The 13,204-nt window shown below is 35.6% G+C and overlaps 1 protein-coding gene across 9 annotated transcripts in view; it reads right to left on the reverse strand.

Annotated features, from left to right (window-relative positions):
- LOC100973318 (outer dynein arm-docking complex subunit 2) overlaps positions 1-13,204 on the reverse strand; it is a 214,484-nt gene that overhangs the window by 188,771 nt on the left and 12,509 nt on the right. For 5 of the 9 annotated variants that reach the window (XM_055092543.2, XM_034930194.3, XM_055092538.1 and 2 more), the window contains 3 exons: positions 11,761-11,953; positions 10,926-11,032; positions 8,210-8,326 (listed from right to left, as the gene is read on the reverse strand). In XM_055092543.2, the coding sequence (XP_054948518.1) occupies positions 8,210-8,221 (12 nt within the window). In that variant the 5' untranslated portion in view covers positions 8,222-8,326; positions 10,926-11,032; positions 11,761-11,953. Of the gene's footprint in view, positions 1-8,209; positions 8,327-8,572; positions 8,890-9,674; positions 10,723-10,925; positions 11,033-11,760; positions 11,954-13,204 lie in introns of those variants that run through there. The other 4 variants (XR_008619896.2, XM_055092541.2, XM_055092537.2 and 1 more) reach the window with 2 other exon arrangements.

Here is a 13,204-nt window from a genome sequence, read left to right on the forward strand (position 1 = left end):
CAACATGGCAAAACCCCATCTGTACCAAAAATAAAATAATTTATTTTGGGTTCAGGGGTATATGTGCAGGCTTGTTATATAGGTAAACTCATGTCACAGGGGTTTGCTGTACAGATGATTTCATCATTCAGGTACTAAGCCTAGTACCCAATAGTTATTTTTTCTGATCTTCTCCCTCCCCCCACCCTCCAATCTCAAGTAGGCCCCAGGGTCTATTGCTCCCCTTTGTGTCCATGTGTTCTCATCATTTAGCTCCCATTTGTAAGTGGAACAGGGGGTAATAGGTTTTCTTCTTAAAAAGGACAGGATCACATTCTTTTTTATGGCTGTGTAGTATTCCATGGCATATATGTACCACATTTTCTTTATCCAGTCTCCCACTGATGGCCATTTAGGTTGATTTGATGTTTTTGCTACTGCGAATAGTGCTGCAATGAACATATGTGTGCATGTGTCTTTATGTGATGATTTATATTTCTCTGGGTATATACCCAGTAATGAAGTTGCTGGATTAAATGGTAGTTCTGTTTTTAGCTCCTTGAGGAATTGCCACACTGTTTTCCACAATGATTGAACTAATTTACACCCACCAACAGTATGTAAGTATTCCCTTTTTTCTGCAACTTCACCAGCATTTGCTATGTTTTGACTTTTTAATAACAGCCATTCTGACTGGTGTAAGATGATATCTCATTATGGTTTTGATTTGCATTTCTCTAATAATCAGTGATATTGAGCTTTTTTCACACGCTTGTTGGCCACATGTATGTCTTCTTTTGAAAAGTATCTGTTCATGTCCTTTGACCACTTTTTAGTGGGGTTGTTTGTTTTTCTCTTGTAAATCCATTCTTTACAGATGCTGGGTATTAAACCTTTGTCAGATGCACAGCTTGCAAATATATTCTCCCATTCTGTAGGTTGTCTGTTTATTCTGTTGACAGTTTGCCGTGCAGAAGCTCTGAGGTTTAATTAGATCCCACTTGTCAATTTTTGCTTTTGTTGCAATTGCAAATGGTATTGCCTAGGTTGTCTTCCAGGGTTTTTATAGTTTTGAGTTTTACATTTAAGTCTTTTATCCCTCTTGAGTTGATTTTTGTATATGGTGTAAGAAAGTGGTCCAGTTTCAATCTTCTGCATATGGCTAGCCAGTTATCCCAGCACCATTTATTGAATAGGGAGTCCTTTCCCCATTGCTTGTTTTTGTCAGCTTTGCTGTAGATCAGATGGTTGTAGGTGTGCAGCCTTGTTTCTGGGCTCTCTATTCTGTTTCATTGGTCTATGTGTCTGCTTTTTATGCCAGTACCATGTTGTTTCGGTTACTGTAGCCCTGTGGTATAGTTTGAAGTTGGGTAGTGTGACACCTCCAGTTTCGGTCTTTTTTTTTTTTTTTTTTTTTTTTTGCTTAGGATTGCCTTGGCTATTCTTTTCTGGTTCCATATGAATTTTAAAATAGTTTTTTCTAGTTCTGTGAAGAATGTTGTTGGTAATTTGATAGGAATAGCATTGAATCTATAAATTGCTTTGGGCAGTATGGCCATTTGAATGATATTTACTCTTTCAATCCATGAGCATAGGATGTTTTTCCATTTGTTTGTGTCATCTCTGATTTCTTTGTAGTGTTTTGTAATTCTCACTGTAGAGATCTTTCACCTTCCTGATTAGCTCTATTCCTAGGTATTTTGTTCTTTTTGTGATAATTGTGAATGGGATTGCATTCCTGATTGGGATCTTGGCTTGGCTGTTGTTGGTGTACAGGAATTCTGGTGATTTTTGTATGTTGATACATTGATTTTGTATCCTGAAACGTTGCTGAAGTTGTTTACCAGCTAAAGTAGCTTTTGGGCTGAGGATCCCTTGTTTTATATGCTCCAAGTAAAACACTATTCACAACTGAATTCCTCAAAATTTCTTCAAACACAAACATGACTAGATTAAATTAAATGTATTGTAACATTTTTTAAAAACTGGAGAAATAAGAGTAAATAAACCCAAATAAAAAGACATAAGCATCAAAGTAAAGTATAAAAGATAAAAATTAAACCTAAAACTAGTTCCTTGAGGAAATTTAGTAAATCTACAGTCCTATAGCTATAGGTGGATCAAAACAAAAAAACCACAAATGACCAATATTAGGAATGAGAGAGGTAACAATGACTACAAATTCTGCAGATATTAAAAGGTCAATAAGAGAATACTATGAAAAAAGTTTATGCCAATAAATCTGGCAACTTACACCAAATGAACAAATTCCTTTAAGACAATCTAATCTACCAAAGCTCCCACAGGAAGAAATAGACAACTTGTATACTGTCATAGCTGTCAAATAAATTGAATTTGTAGTTAAAATTTTTCCCATAAAGAATATTCCAGGCCCAGATGGCTTTCACCAAACATTTCTACCAAACATTTAATAAACCGACCAAACATTTAATAAACAAACAATATTAATTCTATACAAATTCTTCCAAAAAATTGAAGAGAAGATGAAACTTTCTAAATCATTCTATAATGTCAGTATTACTTCAATACCAAAACCAGACAAAGATACTAAAGAAAACAAAGCTACACACAATAACTTTATGAATATAGGTGTAAAACTTCTTAACAAAATCTTAGCAAATTAAATCTGATAATGTACATAAAAGATTCAAGTGGGGTTTGTCTCAGAAATGTAAGGTTGGTTTGTCACTTGAAAAATTAATCAAAGTAATTAATCACATTAACAAACTAAAAGAGAGGAAAAAAACACATGATTCTCTCCACAGTACACAAAGAAACATTTGATAAAATCCAACATTCATTCCTAATAAAAGTTCTCAATGACTCAGAATAGACCTTGTAAATGGTTAGCATCAAATTTAATTGAAAGATTTCCCTGTAATATCACGAACAAGAGACCATTTCTATTCAATTTTTTACTGGTGATTCCAGCTAGTGCATTAAGGAAATAAAAAGAAATAAAAAACTGTTGAGATTGGGAAGGAACAGTTAAATTAGGAAGGAAGAAATAAGAAAATGATCTTTATTCACTAACAATATCTACATAGAAAACCCTCTGGAATGTATAAACAAGGTACTAGAACTAATAAGGGAGTTTAGCAAAATTTCAGGATATAAAATCAGCATACAAAAATCAAGTGTATATTTATACAATAGCAACAAATGACTAAAAATAGAAAATTTAAAACTCATTAGCAATAGCCCCAAAATATGAAACAGATAAGTTTCAAAAGAGATGTATAAGACCTGTATATTGAAAGCTACAAAACATTAGTGAGAGAAATTAACTAAGACCTAAATAAATGGAGAGACATACTACGTTCATGGATTAGAAAATTCAATATTGTTAAGATGTCCATTTTTCCTAAATTCGTCTATAAATTCAAGGCAATCTCAACCATAATTCCATCAGGCAATTTTTTAAGAAATTGACATGCTGGCTCTAATATTCTTATGGACATGCAAAAGATCTAGAATAGCCAAAAAACTTTTTTGAAAGAACACCATTGGAGGATTTAAAATAAACAACTTCGAGACTTATCATAAAGCTAGAGTAATCAAGACTGTGGTATTGGTGTAAAAATAGAGAAATCAAAGTTACAGTATGAAATGTTCAGAAATACATTCACAGACAAATGAATGACTAATTTTTGACAAAGTTATAAAGGTAATTCAGTGAAAAAACAATAGATTTACTTTTGACAAATGATGCTGGAACAACTAGATAAGCAAAAGAAAAAAATGAACTTTGATCCATACCTCATATACACAAACCAAATTAAAGTGGATCATAGACATAGATTGGAAAGGTAAAATTGAAAAATCTCTAGAAGAAAACATTGGAGAAATTCATCGTTATACTGGGTTTGGAAAAGCGTTATAAAACACTATAAGGAAAAAATAAGTTGGACTGTATCAAAATCGAAGACTCTTGCTCTTTGAAAGACATTGCTTAGAAAATAAAAATACAAGACTCGGCCGGGCACGGTGGCTCACACCTGTAATCCCAGCATTTTGAGAGGCCAAGGTCGGCAGATCACAAGGTCAGGAGATTGAGACCATCCTGGCTAACACGGTGAAACCCCATCTCTACTAAAAAAAAAAAAAAAATTAGCCAGGCGCGGTGGCGGGTGCCTGTAGTCCCAGCTACTTGGGAAGCTGAGGCAGGAGAACATTGTGAACCCAGGAGGTGGAGCTTGCAACGAGCCAAGATCATGCCACTGCACTCCAGTCTGAGCAACAGAGGGAGACTCTGTCTCAAAAAAAAAAAGAAAAGAAAAAAGAAAAACACAAGACCCAGATTGGGATGAAATATTTATATTTCATGTATCTAACAGAATATATAAGCCAAGAACATATATAAAGATCTGTTGCAACTCAATAAAAAACTGAATAGCCCAATGAAAAAAAACAAACAAAGAGTCCAAATAGACACTTTACCACATAGGATATGTGAATGGCCAATAAGCACATGAAAAGATGCATTCAAGAACTGCAAATTAAAACCAAATGAGAGACCAGTACACACCTATTAGAATGTCTGTAGTTAAAAGACTGACCATATCAGTTAATGATGAGTATGTGGAAGAACTGGGACTCTCATACATTGCCTACATCAATGTAAAATATTGCAACCACTATGGACAGCAGTTTACCAGTTGCTTAAACATACAACTACCATATGACCTTACCATTTCATTCTAGGCACATTGAAACTATATGATCATACAAATCCTTGTACAAAAATGTTCTTAGTAGTTTTATTTGTAATAGCCCAAAACCTGAAATAACTACACATCCATTAACAGGTGAGTGGATAAACAAATTGTGGCATATCCATACAATGGAATAATACACATCCATAAAAGCAATAAATTAATGATAGATGCAAAAGCATAGATGAATCTCAAAAAGAAACAAAAATCTGCACAAACCATACCACAAAAATTATAGAACACCAAGGAAGATCCTAAAGGCCTCCAAAGAGGGGAAAAAGCCAAAACAAACAGTTTATGTGGAAACATAAGCCTTTGAAATGCTAACTAAAAATTAATTTCAAACCATTACTCTAGAAACAACTGAGATAAAATAATAAAGGTATTCTCTAACATCCGAATCCTCAATTTTTCCCTCCCATGTGCATATTTTACTCAGGAGGGTCTACAAAACGATGGGTGCACCAAGAAAAGGAAAACTGGAGCCGGGCATGGTGGCTCACACCTGTAATCCCAGCACTTTGGGAGGCCGCGACAGGTGGATCACCTGAGATTAGGAGTTTGACACCAGCTTGGCCAACATGGGAAAACCCCATCTCTACTAAAAATACAAAATTAGCCGGGTGTGGTGGTGTGCACCTGGAATGCCAGCTACTATGGGGGCTGAGTCAGAAGAACCACATGAACTCAGGAGGCAGAGGTTGCAGTGAGCCAAGATCACACCACTGCACTTCAGCCTGGGTGACAGAGCAAGACTCCATCTCAAAAAAAGAAAAGAAAAGGAAAACTGAATAGAAGGCAACTTCCTCAACATGCTAAAGGTCATATAAGAAAATCCCACAGCTAACATCAGGCTCAATGGTGAAAGCCTAAAAGCTTTTCAATTAAGATCAGGAGTCAGGCTAGGCATGGGGGCTCACAGCTGTAATCCCAGCACTTTGGGAGGCCGAGGCAAGCAGATTACTTGAGGCCAAGAGTTCGAGACCAGCCTAGTCAACATGGTGAAACCCCATCTCTACTAAAAATCTAAAAATTCGCAGAGCATGGTGGCAGATGCCTGTGATCCCAGCTACTCGGGAGCTTGAGGCACGAGAATCACTTGAACCCGGGAGGGGAGGTGAAGGTTGCAGTGAGCCAAGATCATGCCACTGCACTCCAGACTGCAGTCTGGGTGACAGAGTGAGATGGAGTGAGACTCCATCTCAAAAAAAAAAAAAAAAAAAAAAAAAAAAAAAGATCAGGAATCAGACAAGGATGCCTGCTTTTACCACTCTTATTCAACATAGTCCAGGAAGTCCTAGCCACAGTAACTAGTCAAGAAAAAGAAATTGCAAAAGAGTCTAAATTGGAAAGGAAGAAGTAAAACTATCTGTATGCAGATGGCATGATCTTGTATGCAGAAAAACCTAAGAATACACACACACACCCATAGACACACACACACAGAGAGTTAAATGAATTCAGTGAAGTTGCAAAATTCAATCTTGATTTTAACACTCAAAAATTAGATCTGATTTGATCACTCAAAAGCTGTATTTCTATACACTAGCAGTGAATAATTGAAAATAAAATTTAGAAAACAATTTCATTTACAGTAGCATCAAAAATAATAAAATGTTAATGAGTAAATATAATGAAGGAGAAAAACTTGTACACTGAAAACACTAAACATTGCTGAAAGCCATTAAATATACAAATAAATGGAAAGCTATCTCCTGTTCATAAACTGGAGGACTTAATATGGTTAAGATGGCAATACTATGTAAAGCAATTCATAAATTCAATGAAATCTCTATCAAAACCCAATGGCATTTTTTGCAGAAATGTAAAACCAAGCCTAAAACTCATATACAGTGTCAAGGAATACCAAATAGCCAAAACACTATTAAAAAACAAGAACAAAGTTGGAGGACTCACACTTCCTTATATCAAAACAGTATTAAAAAACAAGAACAAAGTTGGAGGACTCACACTTCCTTATGTCAAAACTATTATAACTAAAAGAAAGATATAGACCAATGGAATAGAATTAAAAGTCCCCAAGTAAACTCTTCCATCTATGATCAATTGATTTTCAACAAGAATGCTGAGACCATCCAAAAGAGAAAGGACAATCTCTTCAACAAATTGTGCTGGGAAAACTGAATATCCACATGCAAAAGAATGAAATTGGAGCCTAATGGACAAAAATCAACTCAAAAGAGATCAAGGGCCTAAAGTTAAGAGCTAAAACTATACAATCCTTAGAAGAAAAACACAGTGCTAAATTTTTCATGACCTTGGATTTGGCAATGGTTTCTTAAATATGATATCAAAAGCATAGGTAAAAAATAGGTAAGAAAATAAGAAAAAATAGGTAAATTAGGCTTCGTCAAAATTAAAAATGTTTCTGCATCAAAGGACACTATCAAGAAAGTTATAAGGCAACCTGCAGAACAAGAGAAAAAATTTGCAAACCTTCTATCTTATAAGGGGTTAATATCGAGTATATACAAAAATTACAACAACAAAAAGATTCAATTTAAAATATAAGCTAAGGGCTCAAGCAGACATTTCTCCAAAAAAGATATACAGATAACCAACAAATATATGAAAATATGGTCTACATCACTAATCTTTATGGAAATGCAAACCAAAGCCCCAATGGGATACCACTTCACACTGACTACGATGTTTATAATTAAACAACAACCTAGAAAATAAGAAGCATTAACAAGGATGTGAAGAAAGTGGAATCTTTGGATAATGCTGGTGAGAATGAAAATGGTGTGGCCCCCATGGAAAACAGGTTGGCAGTTCCTCCAAAAGTTAAATACAGAATTACCATATGACCCAGAAATTCCACTTTTAGGAAAAGACCCAAAAGAATTGAAAATAGGAACTCAACAGATACCTGTACACCAATATTCATAGCAGCATTATTCACAATACCCAAAAGGTGGAAACAACCCAAGTGTCCATCAAGGGATGAATGCATAAACCAAATGTGGTCTATACATAAACAAAATATTATTCTACCATAAAAGAATGAAATTCTGATACATGCTATAGCATGGATGAGCCTTGAAAACACTATGCTAAGTGAAAGAACCCAGACACAAAAGGACAAATATTATATCATTCCAGTGACATGAAATATCTAAAATAAGCAAACTGATAGAAATAGCAGATCAGAGTTAACCAGGAAGTCAGGGAAGAAGGAATGGAGAATTATTGCTTAATGGGTGTAGAGTTCAAGTTGGAGAGACGAAAAAGACTTGGAAATTGACAATAGTGATATTTGTACAACATTGTGAATGTAATTAATGCCATTGAACCCTGAACAATGATACTACATTTACAGTATTTTTATGTTATGTTATGTTGTAAAAAAAAAAACACTAATAATAAAAAGTGCCCAAAAATAGGCAAAATTACTGTTTTTCTTGTACCATAGAAAGTTGTAGTTTAGTAACATAATGCTATGAAAGCTCAAAAGAAACCACAAAACTTACCTGTTTAGACATATTTTCTGAAAATTTTGGTGATTTTTCTCTTAAAAATGTGACAAGGTTTTTATAAATTGAACCTTTTCTCTCATAATTAACATCCCCTTCATCATCTGTTTTGCCCTTTGGGAAAAAACAAGTTTCATTCTATGATTAACATAAGAACAATTATAAGAAGCTGATCAATACATCACAAGCTAGCCACACGTATTATTTTCATCTCCGAAGGATCTATATGGTAGTTTTTATACAGGAAATGTATAGGCAAAATCCTTCCCCCTTAATTTAATGTTATCTATTTTTCCATTCATTCACTCCTTCCTTCCTTCATTCAATTGTTCATTCATTCAGCAAGGCTTCACTGAGTACCTCCTATATGCATGTAAGGCACTCTGCTGTTCAGCAGAGAAGTGAGAGCTTCCTTCTCTCCGCTCCCCTCTACTCTGAAAATGCATTATGACCTCACGAGCCTTAGTTGACGATGTCATAAAAGTCTTCAAGGTTAGAATTTAACCGTGGAAAAGCCTACGTTTCTGTTTGTCACACTCTGTTCTTCTGTCTGTGGCATGGTTGCTATAGGCTTATTTTCTAGATCTCTGTGTAACGATCTGTCCACACACCCATGTGTCTCTCTCTCTCTTCTTGTCTCTTCCCTTTCCTCATTTTCCTTTTCTTCCCTACCTCTATTGTTCTTCCATAACAGAATATATATATATAATGTATACAGACACATCACATAACTATATGTATATAAATACATATAACTGCAGTTTGTTATATATAACTGTATACACAAAAACATTTCTATACGTATGACCAGTGTGTTTTAAACTTTGTTGTAATTATTGAGTAGTTTTATGGTCCTTGTCTTTCATTTTTTTAAAACTTAAAGGGATACTTACATATCTCCATGCTAAATAAGTTATATGTATGTAGATAAATAATAACCTTTGATAGAAATAAAGACTCCCTGCCCCCCTCCAGAAGGTCAAAGAAAATCATTCCTTCTTTTGTCCCTTTATTCCTAATTAGAGATTTCGTTTTTCTAAAATATCATAAACCAAAGCAAAATCTTATTTGTCTACTTCCTCTTTGTAGAAATGAGCACAGTGTCATGCTAATAAGAAAAGCACCAAAAGGCATGTCAGAAAGATAACTATAGGTAATCAGAAAAGAGGCTCCAGCATTTTGGTACCAACCCAAGCCAACATGTAACAACCCTCCAGGCAGTCCCCCGTGATGGCTGGGTCCCCATTAAGGACTTGGATCCTCCTTGTAGAATTTTGTTTCTGAGTTCCAAATTTATGTTGAAGATACTGAGGGCAGGATGTTGCAGAGGTGAAAGCTAAGCTCCTTCTAGCTGGTTCTGTGTATAGGGATGAGACTGAAAGTGTTTTAATCCAGAACACTGTGTGCTGTTTATCACTCAGCTCAAAGCCCAGCCACCCAGCCTCTACTTTGTGCTACTCACGCGGGAATCTGCAATGTCGTATTTCTCCTTTCACCAGGCTAGGTTAGGCTCCGTCATTAGAATCAGCTAAAGGAAGACTGAAAGGCTGGCAGAGGGAGGAGGGACCTGCTGCTTCCTGCTGGCCCACTGTCCCTGTTACAGTCACCCCAGCAACGGCCCTTCTTTCCACACAGTGGCAGTTGCTTCCAGTAGCAACAGTTGGTTCCAGTTTGCAGGTTTGTTGATTTTTCACGGTCCCAGAAACAGGCTCACCTCACCCCCTGGGAAATATCACTATCAGTCATCCAGTGCTCCATTTTCAAAGGTCCGGGTCCCAGCTCTGCCATCTCTACAAGAATCCTCTTCCCGAGGTATGAGCATTAACTGGGCAGTGCCCACTCTTCAGAGATCTGGAGCCCTGCCTCATGGAGATGGTCTGAACTCTGTGGGGACCAGCACAGCCTGGAAGTGGACCCTCCCGAGAGGTCTGGGTCCCAGCTTCATGGGGCACTGTCTCCTACCTTCTACATTTAGATAAGCCCCTCTCTTTCCCTTTGTCCCTCCAACTCTTAGGATGCAAGCTGCAGTTATGACATCTGTATTATCTCAATGTTCCTTTTTTGACCTTTCTATCATTTGGAAGCTGTGTAATGAATCAGTGAAGTGATTACGTTAAAGACATTTATAAAGTGGAATGGGTCACTTTGAAGCCCATTTCTTATCAGATTGGCTTAATGACCTGCAGTGGAGAATAAGAGAGCTAATTCTGAAGCTATTTTGGATTTGCCCAGCAAACATATATCAAAGGAATCTGCTTCTATCCCACGGAATGGTAATTCATTCTCTGTGGTCATTGGGACACACCCCTGAGACATCTACAGCTAACAATCAAAGTCCACTGGCTTTAGTTACGTTTTTAAAAATTTACTTACACCATTTAAAAATACTCCTCTTGCACTGCAAGTAATGCACAGAGTCTCACCATCGTGAGGTTTCACCAGCACATAACAAATTTCCCCACGAATTTGTCTCCACGGTGGGGCTCAACATCCATTTGAAAATTCATAATCTGAAACCAATCATCAAGCAATTTACAGGAGTTCCTTAACCTAGAGTTTGGTAAAAAGTGTTGGCTTCCACAAAATAAATATTGTGGAATTTTAAGCTTTCCCCTTCTTAAACCTTCTCTTGTAATGTAGACATTGAAAGCATTTTGCAAATGTAATTATGAAAATGTAAATAACATAAAATGAGCCTGAGAAAACATCAAACCTGAGGTATATTCAATAGATTCCAAGACTGTTTGGTCTCCTTTTCCTGAGAAATGTTTGAGCAGTTCTATATCCTTCTTCACCGTCATGGGACTTAAACTTATTTCTCTGAAATAAATGTTTAAAATGTCAGCCTAAATACTTTAAACAGAATCTAGGAAACACATGAACACATTTCATTGTATCAGGAGAAATATCTTTTTTGTAATTAAAATTGCAGTTAATTTTAGCCATGCTATAATTTTATAACAGCACTGTCAACACATCAAGTAATTAGTGATTTGTGTTTAATGCAACATTAAACGTACTCCATTAAATATTCACTTTATTTCATGCTGATAATATTCTAACACTAAAAATATTAGAAAATGAACATGCTTTGGACTATGCAAACTCTACATGATATCTGCATTATAATTTAATAATTTGTGTAATAGTCTTGAGAGCATTTGAAAATAACAAGGCCACCTAATGTCTTCAGAATTGCATGAAACCCCACCAGAATGTTTTAGTGATGTTACCTGCAATTTTTAGTTTTTAGAACTGGAATAAATGAATCCCAGGAAAATTGTTTGTTCCAATAAAATGTAAAGTTAAATCCATAGCAATAACTTCCATACTTTACTTTTCTTGTGTCTTTTTTTCTAAAACTCTGAAAGCAACTTTGTAGCTAATTTTTAAAGGTTCCTTTTTAATTTTTTAATTTTAATTGTAATATTTTATTATTTATTTAACTATCTATTTTGAGACAGAGTCTTGCTCTGTCACCCAGGCTGGAGTTCAGTGGTGCAATCTTGGCTCAATACAATAGAGGTTCCTTTTTGAAAAAGACTCACAGTGAAATATATTTTAGAGAATGATTGAGGAGGTGCAGATCCAATTGCTTAAGCAGCATAGCAATCTTCATCTTAATTTCACTTTCAGGATCATCATCTCTGGTAATTTTGCCAAGAATATTTAATGCAATTGAGTTTTCTTTCATTGTATTATAATCAGAGCCCAGGATTTTTACTATGGGGTCTCTGTTAGCTGCCAAAAAAAAAAAAAAGGAGACAAATAAAAATTATCCACTTGTCTTCTAACACAACAAACATTAAGACTAATAAATCCTTCAAAGTCCATTCAGACGTGTTTCTTTCATTAAGCTTTTTCTAAATGACCCAATTAGAATTCATCTCTACGTCTGAGATTCCATTGCTTTTAGGAACTTTCTTCTACTTCACGAGATGCTCTAGTTTGTATTGTAACATCATCTATATATCTCCCTAATAGCACAAAGACCAAGACAGTCATTCATTCTTTCTTTTTTAATTGGCCGTGGGGCATTGTTCAGAATGCACATTCAATTAATATATTCAGAATTTATTTGAAGATGGAGAAATAGTGATCTTCTTAGAAGAATCATCACTAGAACTATATGTGCATGTGTGTATGTGTGTGTAGCAGTGCTGGGTATTTATAAAGGCTTTCTTTCCAAAATAGCATGCTTTCCTAAGCCTACAGACCCAGTAGCACTCTTTTGCAACTATTCAAACAGCTTAATATTTGCAATGCCATATGATCTTAGAGTTGGAAAGCACATCTAGCCATATATATAATATATACATAATTTAATTATATATATATTAAAATTATAGTGAAAAACAAATACCAATTCATTATCAAGGCTGATATAGATGTGAAAGTTGAACCTAGAGGTGCTGAAAACAGAATTTGGTTAATGTCAAAAACCAATATGGTTGAAAATGAAGGAGAAAGTGGAAAACCCTTGTTTAGGATGGAGAAATTTGAGAAAGATGAAAATATGTATGCATTGAGATGGGGGTGGAGAGGAAGGCCTATGAGACTAATTCAGAAAGCTTAACTTAAAGGAAATGAAGAAAAGTATAGTGAAGGCATTAACATTCCCATGTGGTCATGGGATATGCCACGGCCTTAAGGCTGAGAAAAGGACTTCACTGGGGGAGAGGAGAGCAGCGAAAAGGAGACAAAGGAATCGACCATTTATTGAGCATCTCAACTTAACAACCTTATGACTGTCATCACACAGAGATTTACAAAAAGAGCAGGCAGATTCCGAGGAACGGCATAAACCTGACTACCAAATTGCCATGTACCATGCAACTTGGACCTGAAACTAAGGGTTATACCAAAATTCTTGCAGAAATGGCAAAATGTAGCAAAGGATAAGTATTTAGCAAATGGATAAGTATTCAGCTATATAGAAATCTACGTATTATGTCTACCAATTGAGTTGAATTGAGTGAATAATCCTTCATC

This window comes from Pan paniscus, chromosome 8 (assembly GCF_029289425.2).
Source record: "Pan paniscus chromosome 8, NHGRI_mPanPan1-v2.0_pri, whole genome shotgun sequence".
NCBI classification, from domain to species: domain Eukaryota; kingdom Metazoa; phylum Chordata; class Mammalia; order Primates; family Hominidae; genus Pan; species Pan paniscus.